This window comes from Dendrobium catenatum, unplaced genomic scaffold, assembly GCF_001605985.2.
Source record: "Dendrobium catenatum unplaced genomic scaffold, ASM160598v2 fragScaff_scaffold_621, whole genome shotgun sequence".
Taxonomy (NCBI): Eukaryota; Viridiplantae; Streptophyta; class Magnoliopsida; order Asparagales; family Orchidaceae; genus Dendrobium; species Dendrobium catenatum.
The window spans coordinates 28,748,944-28,772,366 of record NW_021319083.1 but is presented as its reverse complement, the minus strand read 5'-3'; the positions used below and the strand labels follow the sequence as shown (position 1 = coordinate 28,772,366).

At 36.5% G+C, this 23,423-nt stretch overlaps 1 protein-coding gene and 1 long non-coding RNA gene across 3 annotated transcripts; both read right to left on the bottom strand.

Annotated features, from left to right (window-relative positions):
- Positions 1-3,061: 3,061 nt before the first annotated feature.
- Positions 3,062-22,691, bottom strand: LOC110104984 (phosphoserine phosphatase, chloroplastic). Of its 2 annotated transcripts, none has more exons than XM_020834316.2 (8): positions 22,538-22,691; positions 21,919-22,154; positions 21,681-21,813; positions 21,494-21,601; positions 20,979-21,072; positions 16,938-17,087; positions 16,793-16,846; positions 3,062-3,371 (listed from the first exon to the last, which is right to left on the bottom strand). In XM_020834316.2, the coding sequence occupies exons 2-8, from the start codon at positions 22,139-22,141 to the stop codon at positions 3,246-3,248; spliced, it is 888 nt and encodes a 295-aa protein (XP_020689975.1). In that variant the 5' UTR covers positions 22,142-22,154; positions 22,538-22,691; the 3' UTR covers positions 3,062-3,245. The 2 variants fall into 2 exon arrangements, with proteins under 2 accessions (XP_020689975.1, XP_028551124.1); XM_028695291.1 differs by lacking the exon at positions 3,062-3,371 and adding an exon at positions 16,116-16,444.
- On the bottom strand, positions 19,410-20,971 carry LOC114579728. The gene is made up of 2 exons (XR_003700896.1): positions 19,645-20,971; positions 19,410-19,592 (listed from the first exon to the last, which is right to left on the bottom strand). It is a non-coding gene; the product is annotated as an uncharacterized LOC114579728 (long non-coding RNA).
- Positions 22,692-23,423: the final 732 nt, after the last annotated feature.

Genomic DNA, 23,423 nt, shown 5'->3' with positions numbered 1-23,423 from the left:
CTAAGGAGCAGCCTGAGAGAAGAAACTGAACTCAAGAGAGGGCGGAGTGGCTAATGACAATCAACAGAAGCAACAACTAAAGGCAATCGACGCTCAGCTTATCGAGTTACAACTCCGTTGGAGGAGGCCCACAAGTGGAGAAATTGTTATTTGCAGACATCGGACATAGAGCTACGTCCAGACTCCTAACATTTGACATCTAAACTAGTGTATTACTAGGTATTATCGTGTATTGATATGTATTAGATATGCATTATTATGTATTGGTGTGTATTGTTGTGCACAGATGAATATAGATTTAATTTAATGTTCAAATTATTGTTGTAGTTTGGAGAACTAGCTTTTGTTTTAGAACATTTGGATGTGAAACTTTATTGTAATTGAAATTTATATTTTGAAGTTTGTTTAACAATTTGAAGTTTATAATTTCCTATGTTTAAAATTTTATTTATTATGAATGTTATGTTTTCAACTGCCTCAGCATATGTTGATTGTGAATATTGTATTAGTGTATGTTATTTTGCATTATTCAACTGTTATAGGTGCAAATTATGGAAATTTGGAAGTACAAGGGCGGTTTTTTTTTTCAAATGCTAGAGGTTTTAGCTGTCAGAAACTTAGATACCGGAACATATCTTTGGGCCATCGAAACACATGAGAAACCATCGCTAATAAATGGCGGTTTTCCAGAAGCTAAATCGCTGTAAATTTCCAGCAGTCAGACTGCCGACTATTGCCAGCAGCTAAACCGCCAAATCAACTGTTGTAAATTTCCAACTGTCAAATCGCACCAGACGCCGTTCCACCCACCGGTGAAACCACATCTACAAACCCCCCTGAAAAATATTATGGCCAGAAATAAACAGTCGGTCGGAAATAAACCGCCGGTTTCAGTTTCCTACATTGTTAATATCGATTGGAAAAAAAATCACCGGAAAATCACCTATTTTCACTGAAAAAATATCATGAAATGGACAATTTTCCTGTAGAGGGCTAAGAATTCGACAAGGGACGACCATAAAAAAAAAAAAGTTACCACATGGACGACAACTTATCCACACATGGACGACAACTTATCCACATAACATGCGCAAGTCACAGACAATGTGGCAACTTGATTTGTTAATAAACTTGTTATTTTCCACCTTTTTTTAATAATTAATTTTAAAATAATCTCATTTAAAATTTTCATTTTTTTTTACTTAGAAGTGTGATTCATAGGGTTGCAAACGAACCAAGCCGAGCCAAGTAGATGTTTGTTCATGTTTGAGCTTGTTTATTATCAGTTAGTTCAAGTCGGATGAAGCTGGATTCTAGATTTTCTATTTGTATGCAACATGGTTTGTTTAAAATGATAGATGGTCATGTTTGATTTATATTTGATTCATTCTTGATTCTTTTCATGCTTATTAAACTTTAAACAAACAAGTCTTATTGAACTATTAACGAACTTTATTTTCTATATGTTATTAATATAGCAAACGAGTTTTATCGAGCCTACTAATAAAAAATTACCTAGAGCTTGTTCTCAAACATATATAGCAGATGTTTTCGAGCTACCAAACGAGTAAATTCAGAAGAAATGAGGTTAAAAAATGATTCTTCATATAAATAATCGTGTTCGTGACCACTTAAAACAAACATGAATCAATATTTCTTATTAATGAACAAATTAAAGAGTATAACATAAACATTTTCTCGAAAAAATAAACCCAAAATTTTCTTTAAAATGAAAATGCTCACTTATATTCATGAACTGTGTAGTAAGGCTTAGCTTGAATGGGTTTGAATTGAACTTAGTTTGAGCTTACTTCGAACATAGCGTGTGAAGGAGAATGGCATCTACAGGATCGTGAGGCCTAAGAAAGAGAAGAGCATTGAAAGGATTCAGATGGTGTGTGAAGAGCACATCGGAGGATAAGGTGATAAGGACACCAATACGATTCGATATTATATGAAGGACAAAATGAGTTTTGAAGAGCATCGTCGATGTGATCCTAAGACTTGTGAAAAGAGAAATAAAGAGAGACTGATAGGATTCGATGGCAGGCAAAGGAGAAGGGGAATTCACGTCAGGATCAATGGGATTCGACGAGGTGTAAATGGGGGCAAATTATTACATGCGGTGTCCGGACCGTCTGGAGACGAATTCGGACGCGACGTGTCACCCGAATGCACTGGGGTCGGGGTGACGTCTCCGGTAATAATTTGCCGTAAATGAGAAGGGGAGATCGCAACATATAACACATGTGATTTAGTTGGAATAGAGGTCCGAACCCAAGTTCAAATCAATTCCAGGTGCTTTGACTTTAAAAAATAGTAGACAAGTAAAGAGAGTCATGCATCAACTCTAGAGATATTTGAAATGAACTTTTGAGTATAAGAATAAACTAAATATGCGAGTTACCCAAATAAGAATAAATGCCGATAGCCTACAAGTACTTGTATGCGAAAATATTTTTCAACAATTAAATGAGAGTGAACTTAAAATTTCACATAAGAGCTCTCCACATTAAATATCCCCTCAAATAAAAGCTCTATTAAATATCATACACTAAAGCTCACTCAATAACGTGGATTCATTATGAAAATCTCCACTCATAAATTTTGCACAATGTACAATCTATCAAATATCTTGGATATATCTCTAGATTCGTGTCATGAATATAGCAACATTTGAATTCAAGTGCAACGTATAAGGGATTAAGGGGAGGAACAAATATGCCTTCTGTTAAGAATATTAGAAGCAGCACAGCAATAACAGACACAATATCAATTGCAAGAACTGTCCGACACTGACCAGAAATTTATTCTACAATAGCCGACCTGGAAGTATCTGGAGCATTTATTTGTGTATAACCGGCCAAAAGTTTCTACAGCGCATTAAAATTAAATATTTGTTCACATGTCCTCGCATGCAAAATACTTCATACAATACAAAGTGCAAAACACAGAAAATTCGCTCCCTCTATTTGCATTGCATTTGAATTATCAAGATATATAATTTTTTTCATTATTTAAAATTATGAAGATATCGTGGAAAGCATTAAAAAAGCAGAAATTAAAAGAAAATGATGGCAAATTTATGGTATTTTATTTGTTTCCAATTGTCCAAAAGCTGAGCAGAAAATATGGACAACTGCAATAATTACTCAGTACAAGAAATATTATGTCCAGTAAAAAATTATTAATAAACTGGAGACATTAAAATATAACATTAGAAGAACACTGAAAGTGATACAAATCTATTTCAATGCATTTGAGAGGTCTTCAAAGCTAAGGACCACCCAATCAGCCTTTGCTGCAACAGCTTCTCGAAGCAGAACCCCTCCATAGCAGATAAACAAATCGGCACCACCGGGCATCCGAGCCTGCAAGGCATTAAGTAGTGAAAAAGCAACTCTACGGGAACATAAGACGATAAACTGGAATTATATAAGAGTAGTTTATTTAATAATTTAGTGGGTAACATGAAGAATTGTGAATTTGACTCCATTTATAGCAGCATTATCAAACTTCCTTTGAGGTAAAAATATGCCAAGTTATATGATTATTGATCTTAATGCATGTCCTGTGTTCCAACCAAAAGGTAAAAGATGTTGGAGAAACTATACCAGTTTAATTCCATAAAAAAGTGAAAGATAGTGACAGCAATACTACATTAAATGCAACAGCAGGAGAAAGGCAGCAGAAGTCTTTTCTTCATTGATTAAAACGATGTAGCTGAGAGGCTTTACACAAGTAACAATTTTTTAGAAAGAAATGGATGGACTGAAGCTGAGGTTTTGAAATGCAGTGTCCTCATATTGATAGGACTGCCGGTACAGTCATTTGAAGCGGTGTTAATATGGAGAAGAAGCCGTTATTTGTATTACCGACCCTGGAATTGTTGGTCTAATGTTAAGGGCAGCAATTTGTCTCCAAGGAGGCGAAGACAACCGAGAGAGGTGTAAATAAGCTAGAAATTTGTTCCTCTGAGGCCACATGCTATATAGATATGGATACCGACTTGGAAATGATAGTCAATTTCAATATATTTGGCGAGTAAAAAATTTTTGACAGAGCTACAGAAGCAAAGTCACCATAGAGATAGGTGCCGTTTCGGTGTCAAATGATGCAACCATATGATGTCTGAGACTGCTACAGCAAATGTGTGATATTCTATTCAAAGAATAAGCGAGCTAAGGTAGCTTGCTTTTTGACGCACCAAGAGAAATGAATTTTACCCGAAAAAAGCATTTTAGCCCATTGTGGGCTTCTTGTTGAAGGGATCACCTTCCCAGCTCAAGTCGAAGCATGCATTGAGGTGTATTTTGGCCCAGTGAATGTGGAGGCTGTAGTTTGATGTAGCGAAATATCATTGTGCTATTGGTGATGAATTAGGAGTCGCTTTTATGTGTTGGCATAAGCAATTAGCCACGAATGAGATGTCAAGACTATGGCTCCAAAAATTTCGTACCTGGTCTCTCTACATGATTCAAGGAGAGTTTTACCGGATTAAGTTCCGGTCAAATTTTCAAAAAACAGATAAAGTTAAGAGTAAAGACGCTATCCAAACATTTCACCCTCATTTGTGAGGACTTTAAGATTTGAGTTCATGATTCTCATAGATACAAACTCATATGGTTAATTACTCATTCCACCGACGGGAGAACACTTTTAATTAAGAGTAGTCGTTAAGTAGCCATTAGATACCTAATGTATAGTAGCAACAATTTTAATATTTAGGACTTGAAATTCACCATCTAAACTTAAAATTGATAGTAGGGGAATGATGATATACTCTATCAAAATCCCATAATTCCGTCGTCCCGGGTCGTTATAGTCCTTAGTCTACTTAATCAAAGGAGGTAGTGGACCCAACCTAACTGAGGATCCTTGTCGGCAATCCTAAGTTGTTTCATCTAAGGATATCTTAAAGACTTGGGATGGATGTTTATCTAATAAACAATTCAAGGTGACCTTTGCTAATACAGTGATTTGTGTCATCTACCATTCATTTCTCAAGGGTGTTAGCCATTAGGGAATAAACGGATTCTAACAGTGACTGTAATATAATGATGTTTATCAATGACAAAACCTCCTGATAAGAAAGCCCCAATCAAAATGGATCAAACCACATGTGTTGTGGATTCATTGAGTCAAACCACCGATTAAAAGACATGGGCTACATCCTTACTAGCGACATATATCTTTGACTGAGTATTCGCTCTTCGTAGTCTAAAGTTATTCTTTCATTCATTTCCCTTGTCATACGGTTACGAAGAGTTGATGATTTTTGCTTGATGATAGTTTAACCTTGTAATATTTGAAATTTTTATATACATTAAATTTAATTTTTTTTTATATATTTTGAGAATCGACTATACTGAGATTTGCTTGTAACATGGCCTCTATCGAGGTGATGTTGAAGTCACTTTAAGTATATTTATATTTTATCGATATTTATATAATTCGATTTTGAGAATTAATTCAACCAATTGAGATTCATCATCAACAAGATGATCATCGGGGTGGCATTGAGATCATATAAAAATATTTGTAATTGAAATAATAGTATCCTCTCTGATTGAATTCACTTTCAACATAACTATCATTTGGGTTTTAAATAATTCATATTTTAGTTATTTAAACTTTGTCAACTCTATTTGTTCTCCAATGGATCAGGATCAAGTTCGATATCAACTTTGTGAATTATTACATGAGCGTTGAATCCAAACTTTTAATTTTTATGATGAATTTACTTTAAAGAGACTTTGAAGGCCTAATGTGAACTTAAAATTAAATATCGTAATGGATTTTATGATCCGTGCATTCGGTTATTAATCCAAGTTTTTGTTGACCTCCATATATATGTCAAAATCGGTATGAGAAAGGCGACATGAATGACGACCTACAAATACGATATTGCACGTAACGAGCATCAAAACACCTGTATCGTGATCATAACTACTCAAACATCGGTTGCCAACAAAATGGACTGCATTGTCATGTTCAAGACGTCAAAGCTTACCAAAGAAGATTTGCTTGTGCACTACTAGATCAAAAGTGGCGACGAGCACAATGGTCGGTGGACATGACACTGTGCATATTTTCCCAAATGATGTCCGGTTACATCACGAACTAAGTCGTTGCTCTCAAGACTTTAAATTTAATAAAGAATGACTGCTTGCACAAAGACCTGCTCGATCAAGCGATAAAAGTGAAAGTTGGTGGCTGCGACGCTGTACAAAAATATACAAACGATGTCTAATTGCAAAACATATTGTACCGTTATGCTCAAAACATTAAAATTAGCCAGGACGGACCCTCTCATGATCAAATCAAATGACGACGACCAAAATTGACAATCTACGGATGCGTTGATGCCCATAGTTTCCTAAATGATGTTTGTTCATGAAATGGACATCGTCATTGCGTCCGAAAAGTAAAAAATACACGAAATATTGCCCAGGTCACTGCACTATGCAAAAAATGAAAAATCAACACGAATTTTAAGGCGATAACATGCAAACAAGGGCACACGAAAACAAGAATTTCTGCGAGGTGTCAATTTATGCCTTTTTATTTAATTATTACCTAAATTAAATTTAAATAATATTAATATTATATATAACAAAATAAATCAAATAAAAAATATATCTTACCTAAGCAAGGGCGGATTTAAGGTGGGGGCCATGCGGGCGCAGGCTCCCACTGGCTGCTTATCCACTGCAAATTAAGGCCTAATTAATTCAATTTATGGTAATTTTTAATTACATGCTAATTAACATTATATTTCTTTCTATTTCGTCTCCTCAAAGCTCTCTCGCTTCTTCCCTTTTCTCTCGCTCCAGGTTTCTCATTATATTCTTCTTCTTTTTTTTATTTGCTTTACGTTTCATCCTAAAAAATAATTTGTTCAACAAGGCCAAATGTGCTAGGAACTTCTGCCTTCTGAATCCCTTGACCGAGAGCAACTTGCAGTCCTTCACTCAAGTTTCAATTTGGGTTTCCAACAAAATAAATTGGACCTGCTTGTTTTCCATTTTGCAATGGTTTGTTTTGTTTTCTTTCTTTTTTTTTTAAATATTTATTGTTCCTTTGTTTATTATATGCTCTATAGTTGCATGAAAGACTCAAACCCGCACTTCATCTATCACGCATGTGGCTTCTGACCTGAAATTAAAAACGGGTCAGAAAACAAAATCCGAACCCGACCCGTTTGCAAAACAAGTTGACCCGAACCCGAAATTTTTTGGGTCTGGTACGGGTTGGGTCAAATATTGACACCCATAGCCTTTGGTGAATATATAAATATAACATACATGTGAGTGAATATTTTGACATTTGAATGCAATGATTATTAGTTGGCATAGGTAATCCTTTATGAATTATTTTGTATTAAAGAAATATTAAATGAATTCTAACTTAAAAAATCTCATTTGTTATACACACTCTATAACTAATATAGTATAATGCTCATCCTTCACTTAGCTTCATTTATTTGTTTATATTTATGTCCCATGCATTGTCATTTATATTTTACTCAATAGTAGGGTTTCACCTCATTTATATTTTACTCAATAGTAGGGTTTCACCTACTGAGTTTATTTTTTGCAAACTTACATCTATTACTTCATGATTTTAGATTAATAGTTGTGCAGCTTTTATAGAAACTTCAAGGTTCGCATTTCAGGTTCATCTTTGCAAGGTATTGAAAGTTAGAATTATTTAATTGATTTAAAGTATAAATGGATTTCATTAATATTTAGTATGTGTCTTGGGTTTATATTCATTGATGATTTTATTCGTGGACACAAATTATTGAAGTCATATATTTTCACTGAATTGAAATTATTTTGTAAATTTTGTTCATCTCGCACCCTCCCATTGGGTTCTTATGATTTTCTTTCAAGCCCAGTGACAAGGGGTGACAGAGTGAAAACGATATCAAAGCAATACGCCAACTGCAAGATAAGAAATCTACATTTAAAATCCTATCTAGTTAACTAACAAGAATGTCAATTATGTGTGTGTAGGGTGGGGGGATTGTGAAATCCTTTAAGAAAAAAAACTACTCTTAAACATCAAAGCGTCTTTTAGTGTAATTGTTGGAATTTCATTAGAAACTCAAAAGTTAAGCATGCTCATATAGAAACACTCCTAGGATGATTGACCTTCTCATCATTTACACTAATTGGACAAAATCGTGAGATTATTAGACCAAAACAAATAATATCTCGATAGTTATGAATTTGGGTACTATGTATAAAGTACAGCATTAACACCTCTAATTGTCTATTCGATGTTAGCATCTAAAAAAACTCTTGAATCTAACCACCTAAAAAAAGTGTGCGACCCATTTATACTGACAGGCCCTTTGCTCACTCAAGAAAATTGGCACCCTCAAACATCATCCTGCATCTTTTGATGGCCTTCCTGTTTTATCCTAGAGTAGCCAGAAGCCTTTGTGGACTTACCTCTAGATTATTGGTGGCCTAAACAGCTTCTCTCGCAGCTGTCAACAACCCAACAGCCAAGTTCAATAACTCTAGCCACAAGCTGGAGTCCTCCTTTGTCTCTATAAAAGCTCAGAGACCCCAAAGTTTGCAAATTCATCCACTCTGCATATAATGTCACTAAGCTTATAATTAAAATCAATCAAATCATTTGATCCGCCCCTATATGGTAATATCATGCTTCTTGTTGCGCTTAGTATTGAAGGTTAGAGTTATTTAATTGATCTAGAAGTCACTAAGCCCAACAAGACTAATTGAAATTTTTAGTGACTAGGGATGTGTATAAAGGGAAACATTAAATTTAACTACAAGAATCTCCAATTATTCAACATCACAAAGTAGCTCTCCTCTTGAATATAACCAAATAAAACTAACAAAGTCACTTTGATTCTGTGAGCATCCCAATTGCAAGCCTATAATGGACCCCATATCTTTTAGACTTAACTCTAGGCACAAGTATACAAGGAGAGCAAGCTCCAGCAATTGCCAAGGAAATCAAGATTTAACTTCTACGATTCCTTCTTATGTGAAACAAAATAGGAATTGCTTTAGAAATTTATAAAAACTTGATTTAAGCGAAGTAACAATAAATTAATGTTTCACTAGATGGTATTTTAGGAATTTAAGAATATCAATATTGTTATGATAATCGATTATACGGTAGAATAACAAGAACTTAAAATAACTTCAATCATAAAGCATAAACTTAAATGTTGTAAATTTTAAATCTACCACTTAACAATTAGAAAGTCATCTTGAGTTTCTCTCACTCACGCTCTTTGAAAGGTCTTAGCGGAAGGAGAATCTCAGCAATCCTAATGATGCCACCACAAGTGATAGGACTCCTAGGGTCTTGATCCACGAAAAGTTAGCAGGAGAGAGAGAAGCGGGTGAAAGTCCGATGATTCGCCAATGTCCGGAGGGTAGATGTTCTTAGATAGAAAGTGACAAGATGAATAGGATGCGATTGACGTATTCTTCAACAGAGTCGTCAACATCCAAATTGAGGTCGAAGAAACGGGATTGAAGAATATCCACTAAGACTTAGTGGTCGTAGATGAATCAGTGGTCATGCTGGGGATCAGCCATGCACTAGTAAGAAGGCGGGGAGGGGATGATTGTCTTCTTCTTCTCTTGGAACATAACTCACGAGAGACGAAAATCCAAAAGAGAGAAAGAGGTAGAGAGGATCGGCCAAGGGAGGAAGGGGCTTGCTTTATGAAGTTAGGGTTTGGAGTATGGAAAGGAAACTAAAATCTGAGATAAATTTCAGATTTAGTTTAATTAGGAAAAGGGAATTGAAATTTGGAATTTGAATTTCAAATTCAAGTCATGGGGTAATTGAAGTAGAGAGAGGAGAGAGGGTTAGGGGGGTCAGCGGCATGCATAGGGAAGGAAGAGGATTAGGTGGGAATTAAAAGCTTCCTAAATCATTATCCTAATTTAGGAATAAGATAATGATATCAAATCTAATTTAATTATATTAGATTTAAATCTAGGAACTTTCCTAATTTAGCTTTCATTAATTTAGGAAAGTATTTAAAATTCAAGTTGAATTTCAAATTGAATTAATTCTTTCCCAAATCATTTAGGCTAATTTAGGTAGGTAGTAATGATGATTGAAATCATCATTATGAGAGAAAGGAGGGGGTGGCTGGCGGCTAAGTGAGAGAGGGGTTATGGGGGCCGGCAAGTGGGACGAGGGAAGGCTGGGGCTTGGGCCGGCGGCTAGGAGGAGGAGGTGGGGCTTGGGACTGGAAGCTAGGTGGAGGTGGGCTTGGGACCAGCGACTTGGATGGGAAGGGATGGTCGGCGGCTGGAAGAGAGGGGAAGGGGTGGCCGACAACTGGAAGAAAGGGGAAGAAGACTGTGGGCTCCGAAAATTCGGCCTCGGCCTCCCCGCCGCGATTTCTTCTTTTTATTTGGCGGGGAGTTTTAACGAACTAAGTTCCGGGGTAAATTTTGGAAGGCAGATGGGTTTGTAGATAAGACACTACCCAGAGATTTCGCCCTCATTTTGAGAGGACTTTATGATCTGAGTTCTGGTTTCCTATAGGCGCAAGCCCCTATAGTTAATTACCCCTCTCGATAACAAGAGAGAACTTTCGATTAAGGCTAGTCATCGATCAGATACGTATAAAGAATACGTGGTATCTGGCATATAGTAGCAGCAATAGACATTGGTATTTGAAAAGTTTGGATTAGGGGAATTGAAGAGTTGGGTTTTTTGGATTTTGGGTTGGAAGATTTGATATTTAAATAGAAATTTTACCATCTTTCACTTAAAGCGGATGTTGGGGGAATGGATGATGGGCCCGATCAAGATCCCATGGTTCCGTCGTCCCGCGCCATCGTGGTCCCTGGTCTACTTAGTCAGAGGAGGTAGTCGACCCAACCTGACAGAAGGATCCTTATCGGTAGCCATGGGTTGCTTCGTCCAAGGGACCTTGTAGACCTGGGGTAAATATTTGCCTAAGGGGACAAATCTGAATCCACCTTAGCTAACAGAAGGCTTTGTGCCCTATCAATAATATCCTATTGATTCATATCTCAATGATTTGATGCCAATAAGGAACATAACGGCGCTGGCCATAACCGGTATTTCGTGGTGCCATTTAGCGGCAAAGCCACTCGGTTCAGAGGGCCCCGGGTCGTCATAACTGTTTATCCTACGGTGCCATTTAGTGGCAGACCGCCGGTAAGAGGACACGTACCACATCCTTACTGGCAGGAGATTGGTTTGAGAATGGATCCTAGTGATATTTTCGACTAGGCATTTGGCTCTTTGTGAGCTGAAGTAAATTTTGATTTGTCCACTCCGGCAAACCATTGCGGAGGGTGGATGAATTTTGCTTTGAGTGGTTGATGATTTGATTTCAATTTTAAATATCTTGAAATTTGGAGTTTGTAGAGTTTGGATTCTGATAGACACTTGAGTGGAATTTGAAATATTTGTGAACCCCTCCGGTTGAGATCTTTATTCAACATGGCCATCATCGGGGTGTTTGGGGTTATTTCCATTTGATTGAACCTTGTCGACCCTATCAACTTAACGATAGGGGATCGGGTTTCTTGTAGGCTTTGTGCCTTTGATCAGTGAATTCTCTTGATTGTAGGCCTTAAAGGCCTAATATGAATGTATTAAATAAATAAAACGATCGCCACAACCGTGTATTTGTTTAAAGGTTCAAACCCTGTCAACTCCTATAGATCTGTATAGAATGATCGGGTTTGAACTTGAATTCACTTATCGACCCGCGCAGCATCCCTAGACATCACATGTGTACCAATAACATGCTCGTCGGGGCCCATGCGGGTCAAAATTATATTTTCCCCTTTAGTGTACCTATGTGCATATAATTTATAGTGCGCGTGCAGAGATACTTTGAAATATTTGTAGTTGTGCGTATAACTGTCATTTGGATGCACACAACATTTCATTTAAGAGCTTATACACGCCTTATGTCCGCTAGTACGAGTGTTGCGTATCCGATGGCGTTGCATTGTAGATTGTAGACGCCTTTTGTCTGCTTTCATAGATGTTGCAGATCCGGTGGCGTTGCATTGTAGATTGTAGATGCCTTCTGTCTGCTTTCATAGATGTTGCAGATCCGGTGGCATGACATTGTAGATTGTGGACGCCTTCTGTCTGCTTTCATAGATATTGCAGATCCGGTGGCATGCATCTTGGTGTTGATTCCCCCTTTCTCATTCACCGGGGACGGGACTTTCTGGACTTTGGAGTCCGTTGCTTTGAAGAGAACTCCCTTTGAGGTCGTCAGTGTAGTGGACTTGTTATTTTCGGTGTTTGTGGGCACCATAACTATTTTCTTCTTAAATATAGGACTAAGAAGAGGCTTGGGAACACCAGGAAGTTTGGTTCTAATTTGTTCAAATTTCCTTTTTGATTCTGCCAGGGAGTGTCCTCTTTTTCGTACATCGGGTTGCCCTTGTACTCGACGTACTTGTAAATCTTGATCACCAATGTCGTAGGTGATATCATACTTATGCCCACAGTGGTTCGTTGTACCTACGATATATTTACTGTTATTATCCACAAGTAGTTTGTACATATTTACGGGGACCCGTTGTATTTTCTACGACCTCCTGAATGTATTTGTAGAAGACACATTGTTCTTGTATCATACCCACCCTTTCACCAATCACATGTGGTCTATGATTTCATTTGCTGCAAGGACCGATTTTTTATTGCTCGTATGCTTTGCAACTATCTGTTGTTGCTTGCAAGCATATTATTTTGACCTTGTAGGGATTGTTGTAGGAGTTCGTGCATCAAGGTCTTGTAGTTTAAGTTTCCCGTGTGTGATCCAAATTTTGATCTTTGCATGTGTTTGGATCCAAATTCAGTTTCATTCAGACTTGAATTCATCAAGTTTACAAGTCCCCACTTGATGTCGTATAGCCCCAGTTCAAATACAAGCTCAAAGTACATGTTCAAATTGATTGTCCAGGGTCCTCTGAAGTTCTTTGCAAGTTCATTTTCTTGTTCAAATGATTTGATTTTGGTTCCAGTTTGGTTTCATTTTATTTGAATTTGACCTTTAAAAATCATTTAGAACTTTGTTCAGATTTAGGTCCACAAGTCCATTGTTCATCGTACAGGTCTTCTATATTGTTGCCCAAGAAGGTCTTCAAATTGTTCAAGTCTTTATATATTTCAGTGAAAATTTCGGCAGCACCCCGGCATATCCCCCATTTGGGGGAAAATAGGAGAGCTGGGCCTTCCCACCACGCTACTAGAGCGTGTATGGTAGGTGTCCTTAGACACCGCGGCCGTAGTAATTTTCATCCCACCACACTACAAGAGCGTGTATAAGGCCTTCAGCAGTACCCGTACCAGAACAGCAGTGACTCCCCACCATGCTACAAGAGCGTGTATGGGGCCTTCAGCAATACCCGTACCAGAACAGCAGTGACTCCCCACCATGCTACAAGAGCGTGTATAGGGCTTACCCACCTCGTCGTATGCGTCGCATCGGGCTCCCTCCTACCGTGCTACAAGAGCGCGTATAGGTGGTTCCCAGGTCCGCTGCAAACATCGAGAATGGGATTTTGGAACATCATACCTTTCGTAGCAGTCGTCAGCGGTGTCGGTGTCGAGGTCGAGGACCGTCCCCACCACGCTACATTTTTATTTTAATTAAAATTAATTTTTTTGTTAACTATAATCATTTTAATTAATTATCATTATTATAATTAATTATAATTAATTATAATAATGATAATTAATTAAAATGATTATAGTTAACAAAAAAATTAATTTTAATTAAAATAAAAATTATTACTAATCCCTCGGCTCGGCGGGATTACGGGATTTGGCCGAATGGAGTGCACAAAAGGGAGGGGATCACCTTCACTTCCAGCGAGCTCTTGTTGTTGCTTCCGTCAAAATGTTGCAGCTTCCGATCCGAGAGGAAGGAAGTCGTCCAAGGGAGCAAAGTCGAAACAGCCACGAGCGGAGCCAAAGAAGCACGCGAAATGGAGAAAGTTGCTTCACGACCAGCGAGCTCTTGTTGGCCTTCCGATCAAAATGTTGAACTTCCGGTCCGACTGGAAGGGAAAGTCGGCGAAGGGGCTAAGTCGAACAGCCCTGAAGGAGCTGAAGAAGCCGTAGAAAGGGATTAAGTTGCCTCTGCAGCAAGCGAGCTCCCGCCCGTTGCTTCCGATCAAAATGCAGTAACTTCCGATCCTTCAGGAAAGGGAAGTCGTCGAAGAAACGAAGCCGCACAGCAACGAAGGAGTCAGGGGAGGAGCGTGCGAAAGGTAGATAGTTATCTTCACAGCCGGTGAGCCCCCGTTCAGGCTTCCGATTAAAATGTGTAACCTCCGATCCGATAGCGAGGGAAAGTCGTCGAGAGAAGCAAAGTCGAACATCCACGAAGGAGCAGAACAGGAGAAAGTTATCTTCTCAGCGATCGAGCTCTGATCGTTGCTTCCTATCAAATGTCGTAGCTTCCGATCCGACCGCCAGGGAACGTCGTCGAAGGAGCTTCGTCGAACAGCCACTGAGGAGTCCGGAGAGGGAGAGAGTGAAAGCGAGAGTGATCGTGAGAGGCCGAAAGCCTCTCCTTTCCGTTTCTTTAACGACGCTCCAATGAGGTCGTGGGGAGGACGTGCGAGACGCGACATCGGTCGTGCGCGACGTGCGGATTTCGGCGCTGAACGGGTACGTTTAATTCTTTTTTTTTAGTGTGTAGGTCAACAAAGACGAGCCACGAGCCCGGACACTTTCTGTGACTGGTGGTTGTTGCTTTGTCCTCACCTTGGGACTTCACCACTCAAGAACTCACAAGCTCAAAAGGAGGAAATCAGAATTTTTTTTATCAATCAATCATTAACTCTAATACAAGACTAAGGGCCTCATATATAGGCCTCAAAGAGAGAAGAAAAGAAAAGACTGAAATGCCCTCAGGGTTACAACTCAAAACAATAAACAAGCAAGGGTACAATTGTCAAACTTGAAATAAAATAAACTAATACATGAAATATATCAAAAATAAAGGCTCATAATCGTAGCCATCAATTTACGATGCTTCCGGTGATAGAAGTTCCGGAATCCCCTGTTGATGTCCTCATCACCTTCATTCCAAAAATGTGGTTAAGGTGACGGAGGCTTTGAACTATGCTAGCCTTCTCATTTAAGTCCTCAACTAGTAAGCATATAGTAGAGTGCCATTATAAGTTCCAGAACCCTCTCAGACTTATATTTGTGTTGGAAGAGCTCACATAAAATTTCTAAGAAAAAGTGGCTCTACTTTGAACTCATTTTGGAGAAGATTTAACAAATACCTCAATCACAAGAGGTCCCTCAGGTGAAGAGGTTCCCTAGCAACCCCTTTATATGATAATGTTACTAAGTTTAGTGCCGAAGTGTTCTCTAGTGGTGAAAACTCTCGAGGCAAGCTTATGCCATTTCTCGGTTGACTGAGAGCCTTGGTAAATAGGCATATGAAACATATATGACATGCACCAATTTCCACAATTTTTGTTATTTCTAAAAGCTAATTGCATATGTTTAACTACATCTAAGGCTTCATTAAATGGGTTGCTGTTGTCAGTAAAATTGGCTAAGAAAACAACTTTTCCCACCCAAACAACACCCATTGTTTTAATCATGCCATAAAATAAGGAAAAAAGCCAAACAATGGATCCTAAATGTCTAGGCCATGAAGATTTTTATGTTACCATCAGAAACCCGAAAAATAAATTAAGATCCGATCTGGTAAACTTCATAGCTAATGTTTGCTGTGGTTTTTGAAAAGTCCGCCTAGCCTAAAAATCAGACAAGTAAAAGATCTAGAATAATTCACAACATCAAGTCAACTAGATGACAAGCAACGAAGAACAATATCGCAAAAAATGCAAAGACTCGTTTCTATTTCTCTCATAAACAAAACTGTCATAGACACTCTTAAGGCTTTCTCTGGCTTGAAGGAATCGGGGAATGTAAAAACATTTTAATTCATAACAATATATGTATTGGGTGTTTAGCTCATATTCAATTAAATGAAAATGGGATTTGCCAAAAAATATGCAAACAAATACAAGTTTTCATTTACAATTCCCTATCCAGTATCTAACCATAGCGAAAAATAAAAAGAATAACTTTTCAAGTCATATTCTGGAACATGCCCCCTATGAGAAACAAAGAGTCACTTTCTACTCAATCCAACATAAATGGACAAACTCCTCGAAACAAATTTTAATTCAATTCCTTCATCATTTTAATTTCCTTACAATTCCTTTAAGCCGTACAAAAACTAAGAAATTTAGTGGGATCATGTTGATTGCTTTGGCAACGAAATCAAGAAGACAACCAGGGAAATCTCTGTTGTTCCACGATAAAGTTGGTGATAACGACGGAATACCCAATGCATCAGTTCAATCTCTAAAATTTCAGATCAAGATGTTGGCTTTGAGTTCTGACAAAATATTAACAAAATGAATCTATATAGTCAGAAATAAGTACCCATCACACAAAAAGAAATGAGCATGGATGATTGAAAAATTCCAAGACCCAATACACCATACAAAACAGCCCTGACCACCCCTAGTCACTTTTGATCTGGCCAGGGGAATGGGGCAGGGACGCAGTGGAGTATGTAAACCATCAAAGAAATTGATTTCAGCTGGCAACATCAAAGCCTTCACTAAGTAAAGTTTGTGGATTCGAGTTTGTGTTTTATCATTGAAGTCAAAAACAACCTCATTAGCATCCTCTCAAGTAAAAAATCATACAGGAGACCGATCAGTGAAAGAATTTTGCTTACCTCAAGATCAGTTGCTCCATCTCCAATCATTATTAGAGACTTGTATCCATGGACCTGCAATATGCAATACAGTCAAGATGACCGTTATCCCCAATTAGCACTAATCAAACATTAATGTAGACTGATTAGTATCATTTTCCTGAACCTTTCTTATATGCTGGACAGCCACAGCCTTCCCACCACTCCTAGAAGTAAACTCTGTTATGTCAAACCCAAGGAACTCACCGGAACTCCCAAAAACTAACTGATTGGCAAAGATGTTTTCTCCAGGAATTCCCAGCTGCAACGCAACAGGCTTCACAAAAAAAAATCTGTTAATTTATGAATTCAGAAAGATGTGCTAGGAGGAAATTGAAGAGTTGATTTTTACTTGATAAAAGAAAGCTTAAAATAGATATTTCAATTTCATGTGCTAATGACCAATTGAAATATGTTTAATTTCATGGCACTCTGATTTACTCTTCATGGGAAAAAGGAAAATTTCTATAGGATATAAAAACTTTCCATAAATCACACAATAGAAATGATTGATTTTACATTACGCTGAATATTTGTCTTTAATCTGGAATATGTAGTTAAAGATAAAGCATTTACCTTTTAATGTTATAAAAGTAAGTGGAAATAAAGACTAGCTTGTTCGCATAACTTGGTAAATATCTAAATAATTATATTTGAGAGTGGTGCGAGCTAAATACTAAGGAATGAAAAAACTCACACGGCTCTGAGATGAATTTTGTATATTGGAACCTTTAATTGTTTGAGACCTGGAAGTTTGGTGCTCTGATAAGCCCTGGAAGTTCAGAATGATTTGGGCTTAATTGCGAAGGATGGTGCAACTACACTCATTATTAGCTTTGCTGGCTTGTAAGAGCACCAAAGATAAGGATGAACTAGTTTTTTTTTTTTTAAGTGGAATAAAATATTTGAAAATAAATTCGAGTAAAGCTTAAAATAGTCTCCCGACTATTGATAAATATTCATTTTAGTCCCAGAGTTTCGCATTGCCCCATTTAGTCCCTCGAATATTAGAAATTGAACCAATTTAGTTCTAGAGCCCAAAATCAGAGTAAAAGTTAACTCCAAAACTAAATATGAAAGCTATTTTAGGTATTACGAGTGAATATGAGATTACATTGCTCTATTTTATCATTTAATAAATTATAGTATATAGTTAATCTAGTACATAAGGGTGAATAAATAGTAAAAAAATTTATATATTTTTAAAAATAAAATCTAGCATTGCTTTTTTTACCATATTTTAATATAAATAAATTTTCTTTTAATAATTTTATAGATTATATAAAATCTATTATATAATCAATAAAATTATTAAATATGGTAAACAAGATCAATGTTAGATTTTGCATTAAAAATATAAATTTTGTTCACTATTTATTCATCCTTATTATGTATTAGATTAATCATATACTATAATTTATTAAATGATAAAATATAGCAATGTAAATAATATATCTCATATTCACTTATAATATCTAAAATACCCTTCATATTTAATTTTGGAGTTAACTTTAACTCTTATTTTAGGTTCTAGGACTAAATTGTCTCAATTTCTAATAGTTGAGAGACTAAAATGGGGCAATGCAATAGTCTGGGGACTATTTTGAGCTTTTACTCAAATAAATTCATATCAAATGTTGGTAAGAACAAATGAAAATTTTAAATAACAAAATACAACCTCCGTTACAAGATGAGGAAAAAAGCATAATTTAGTGTGGATTTACAGTGATTCAACTCTCCCATGAGCCAACATCCATTTCCTAGACTACTCACTAGGAATCCATAATTGACACGTATTTGTGGTTCAAGATGGACCAAATCCAATCCATTTAAAGGCCTACAACAAACTACTTTCCACCAACTCAAGTGAGGACTTCCTTGAACTTGAAGAGTATGCAAGAGAGAGTTCATGAAGACTAAACTATTTTTATAAATGTTGGACTAGTGAGATATAGGGCAATTGTAAAACTTTGGGTTGTTTCAACACAAGTTGTATTAGTCTAGCAATAAATACACCAAAAGGAATATCCAGTACATTTCTTGCAACATTTATTAGAAGATAAGAAACTTCAAGACAACATAAACAAAAAATTGTAACTTCTCAAAATTTAAAGAAGACAAACCTAATAAGCTTGCTAAACAATTCAGATTTGAGCTTGGACTGAATTCTTGATCAGTTTTGACAAGCTGATTCAATGCCTAAACATGCCCAACCAAATTGATACGGGAAGCCTGAAGGTTTCAATCAGTTTGACTGATCAAGTTCAGCATCGACTTAATTGCCCAAGACCTTGGTTCAAAATAAACTCAACAATCAATCACTCATCATATTGAAATTGATGTAGGTCATCACCTCAAACGTTTTCATCACTGCTATTGCGTCTAGACTATTGTGTACCTGGTACCTTTTCTAATTTGAGTTAATGTATTTTGACCATTGTATTGTGAGATTGAATGTTTTTTAGATCAAATCAGCACCCAAAAGAGCCACCAGAACGAAATCAACACCAAACAACAAAAAACAGCCACCAAAATCAAGAAAAAACAACAATGGCATGCAGGAATAACACAAATAAAGCTGAAATAACAATCTTCAATCAAAGAAACACAAGATATAATTGATTCACCATTTGAGAAGTGAATTGGCTCTCCTCCAATTTCCTAGAAGCAACTAGGAACCCAAAATCATCTAAGAAAAACTACATCAAAAAATTCTTCACATAACCCCTCCCACATACAAACTTTTCCCTTAAAATCAGCCATAATCCAACCATAAATGCACCTCACATTTCCTCCAATGATCTCCCCTTAAACTTTTCCCACCACAATTGCACCTCACATTTCCTCCAATGATCTCCCCTTAAACTTTTTCCTACTATAGATCTAAAATGAGGAGTTGGAACCCACAAAACAAGAGCCTTTTGGCTCTTGAAATGAGGCGGGGTCCACAACCGTATCAATACTCCCCTCCCAAAAAATCATCTTATCCTCAAGGTGGAAAGAAAGAAACTGCCTCTAGATAGTGATGTAGGCTTTCCATGTCATTTAATATTCTGGTAAATTCTTCAGCTTGATCAACACTTCCTTGGTCATCTTGTCTCCTTGGTGCACCTCCAGTGGTTCAAATATTACCTCCATGGCTCCATATCTTCTAAAAATGTAGCCGGTAGTGCAGGCAATAGTGTAGGATCTCCAATGGCTCGTCTCAGCTGCAATAAGGGAAAATAAGATAATCCTTGAAGATTGATTCCTTCCTTAGGTTTCATGAACACGTTCATCTATATTGCAAAGAGTATGCGCCATCATGATGTCATACCTTACAATATTTAAGAGAAGAAATACTCCTCACTAACCTAAGTAGTTATCAAAATTAACCAAGACTTCAACACGCTAGGCCAGATTATTATCATTATCTTTATAATTCTAGAGCCATTATGGATTTGTTGCTAAATTCAGAGCTTATCTCAACATAAACAGCATTGTGGTCCTATTGGAGCACTATGAGCAGAGTAAACTCAGCATGAGATAAATTCTAAATAGAAAATAGAAACCAAACAAAATAAACCCCAATAAAGGGACCACATTATTTCAGCTCCAAATCATAAACTCAACAACATTACAAAGAATTAGGGGTGTACTCGACTCGAGCATCCGCCTAATCGAGCTAAGTTTGTTTATTTCTTATTGAGCTCGAGTTTGACTCGATTGTTGAGCTCAATTTTTTAGTTTTAAATTAAAATTTTCAATTTTTTTTTTTGAGATTTTTTATTTTTAATATAACATTAATTTTAAAATGTTAAATATATTATATATTTATATAATGATAATTTAAATTAATTTTTAAATGTATTCAAGTTAATCAAGCGGCTCAACGAGCTTACGAGTTGAGCCAAGTTGAGCTCGAGCTCAAGCTCGTTTAATATACGAGCTTGAGTATAGGCTCGAGCTCAAATACATAACTTGACAAACTCAACTCGTGAGCTTATTAATGAGTCGAGCTCAAGCCGGCAAGTGATCCAGCTCGGTTCACTTACACCCTTACATAGAATCCTCTAGTCAATAATACAAGTTCTATGTAGTCTCTGTGACAATGTCTCCATGTCATGGTCCAGGTAGCAATTAAGATAGATGCCTATAGAACAATCAATATGAGAGTTGAACAGTGTACTTTGATCATTTGACGAAAACCTCCGGATATCAAATAAACATCAGTGTTTGAAGCTTTCAGCTTGTTGATCAATTCAGCAATGCCAGGCGATAACCTGTAGATTAGAGTGACTATTAGTGCATCTCACAACTGTAGAAAGATGATTTGAAACATATCTTCAAACCTTGAGTGTATAGGAGTGGCACATATATGCTTATTTTCCATAGAAACATACATTTATCTTATGCATGCATAGGACTGGCATACGTGGTGTGTAAAATAGATGGTAATAATGTAATATCATGCATTTAAAATTTCGATAGCCATTATAAAGTATTTCATGTTTACCCCATCTTTGAATGCTGTAATGGGAGAATAGACTATATGATCCGTATCAACATCCAATAAACCAGGAATAGCATAAAAGGAGTTAAGACTAAAATCATTGTGGACATTTATTGAAAGACATTCCATTCTTGAAAAATAAAAGCAAACATTTATATCGTAATGCCAAAACCGGAGATAAGCATCAATACCGTGGAGGCCTTTTCTCGAGAAAATCCTGGAGTTGCGAAAGAGAAGGGCTAAATAAAGATAATCTGGCTGCAAGAGCCTCCTCAAAAGGAACAGATCCACTCATTGCCCTAAAGAAGACCATAGTAGAGCAATCAAAACATCTGAATTCAAGTCTTCGCAGCAAAAGACAATGAGGAGGGGTTTAACTTGTTAGTCCACTCCGAAACAGCTTTCCCGGCACCACAAAAATCAGCAAGTTCATCGATTCCCTCGTGCAAGCAAACAGTACTATCAACATCAAAGCAAACCGCATCAGCATTTCGCCAGATCTCCAGCACCTCTACCACAAACAAGGGCATGGTAACAAAGAAACAAGAAAAAGCATTTAATTTTGGTTTTTTCACTTAAAAAAACCTAAATGCAAAAAATCATTCCTACAAATTACCATTAGAAGGTTTAGTGCTAAAGAAGTGGCTTGCAGACTTGGAGCACTGAGGCTGTAGTGTGGTTGCCATTATGGTGACAGATATATAGGATCTTCCTGCTCCATAAGAGAGCCTGAATAAATTTTCTGGTAAATTCTTAAGGAACAATTGAGGGACTTGCAAGGCACGGAGATCTCTGGAAAAACGAGTAGGATGCATGGATAAACTAAAAACCCTAGCCATCAACTGCGATAACCTGCAATCAAATCAGATTAAGCTTTGGCGCGCATGATTTATATAATAAATTTTTGAACTGTCAAAATTGTTTCATTCAAGAAAAAGAACGAAAAAAAATTTCGTTTGGAACTGGAGACAAATGTCTCTAACATAGACATCAATCTATGATCTATCATTTTTCCTGTGTAATCTCAAATGATAACCTGCGGCTTCTTCCATGAATTAGCTAATTGTGCTCTTATTCCTTAAATCAATGACAGATCAAAAGCAAAAATAACTACGTGAATTGAAAACGATCTGAAGACGAGGTAACAAACTAAGCAATCTGAAAAAATAAAACTGAAATAATAACATGAATATTCAATTGAGAGAGAATGATCCGGATATCAGATCCGAGCATACCTTTGTGATAGAAAGAGGGATCTGGAGAAGAGAAATCGAGTGACAATTTCCCCGTCTCCTCTCCCACGTCTTAGGTGACTGGAGACAGAGAGAGTTCAGCTGTTTTAATTAATTAATTAATTAAACTTGGGAGGGATTTAGGCTTCGTTTGTGAAATTAAACAAATTATATGTACAAGTTTATGAGATATGTTTAATATTATGTAAATGAATTGATACGAATGAATGTTTGATTTATGAACTAAATAATGCATAATTATTCTCGCTAATATTAGTAAGAACATATTTATAGACAAAAAAATTAATTTAGAAGTGATACCACACACACATATACATAGTGTGTAATTAAAGTAAATAAGCAAATGAGTGGGTTAATAGTTATTAAGCACAAGTATAAATGAAGTATTATGAGAGCAATTATGAAGAAAATATATCCATCTGCTTAATAATTTTTTTTTTTTATTCATTTTACATATAATTTAGAACATACTCATCGTATAATAGTGCATTCAACATTTGATTTTAAGCATTTTTTTTATGACCCTTATATTTATGTGTAGAAAATAGTTTTCACATCTAATTTGTCATTCTAAATAATTAACTATATTAAAACTATATTTTTCTATTTGTGAATCATCTTCACTAACATAATTTAACATTTTATAACTATTTTTCAAAAAAAAAAAATTGAAGCACCCAATTTCAATATTTACGACAATTACATATGAGAAGTTAATTTTTTGGAAAGTGCATATATCTATTTGTAATAGGAAGAGAAGGAAAGAAAGTGAGATGGGAGAGAACTCCAGGATTTGGAATACGAATGTGACAATTTTGGTATCATGCGTCTTTGAATTTCAATCCATATCCATTTGTCCTCTAAATAA

Bases quoted from the DNA above. Each gene is read 5' to 3' on its own strand.
- LOC110104984 (XM_020834316.2), bottom strand. From the start codon at position 22,141: ATGGCTAGGGTTTTTAGTTTATCCATGCATCCTACTCGTTTTTCCAGA. The intron at 21,073-21,493 runs GTATTGATGCTT...TCTAATCTACAG, and splicing joins CTCGAGAAAAGGCCTCCACG to GTTATCGCCTGGCATTGCTG. The intron at 17,088-20,978 runs GTACACTGTTCA...TTTTTTGTGAAG, and splicing joins GTTTTCGTCAAATGATCAAA to CCTGTTGCGTTGCAGCTGGG.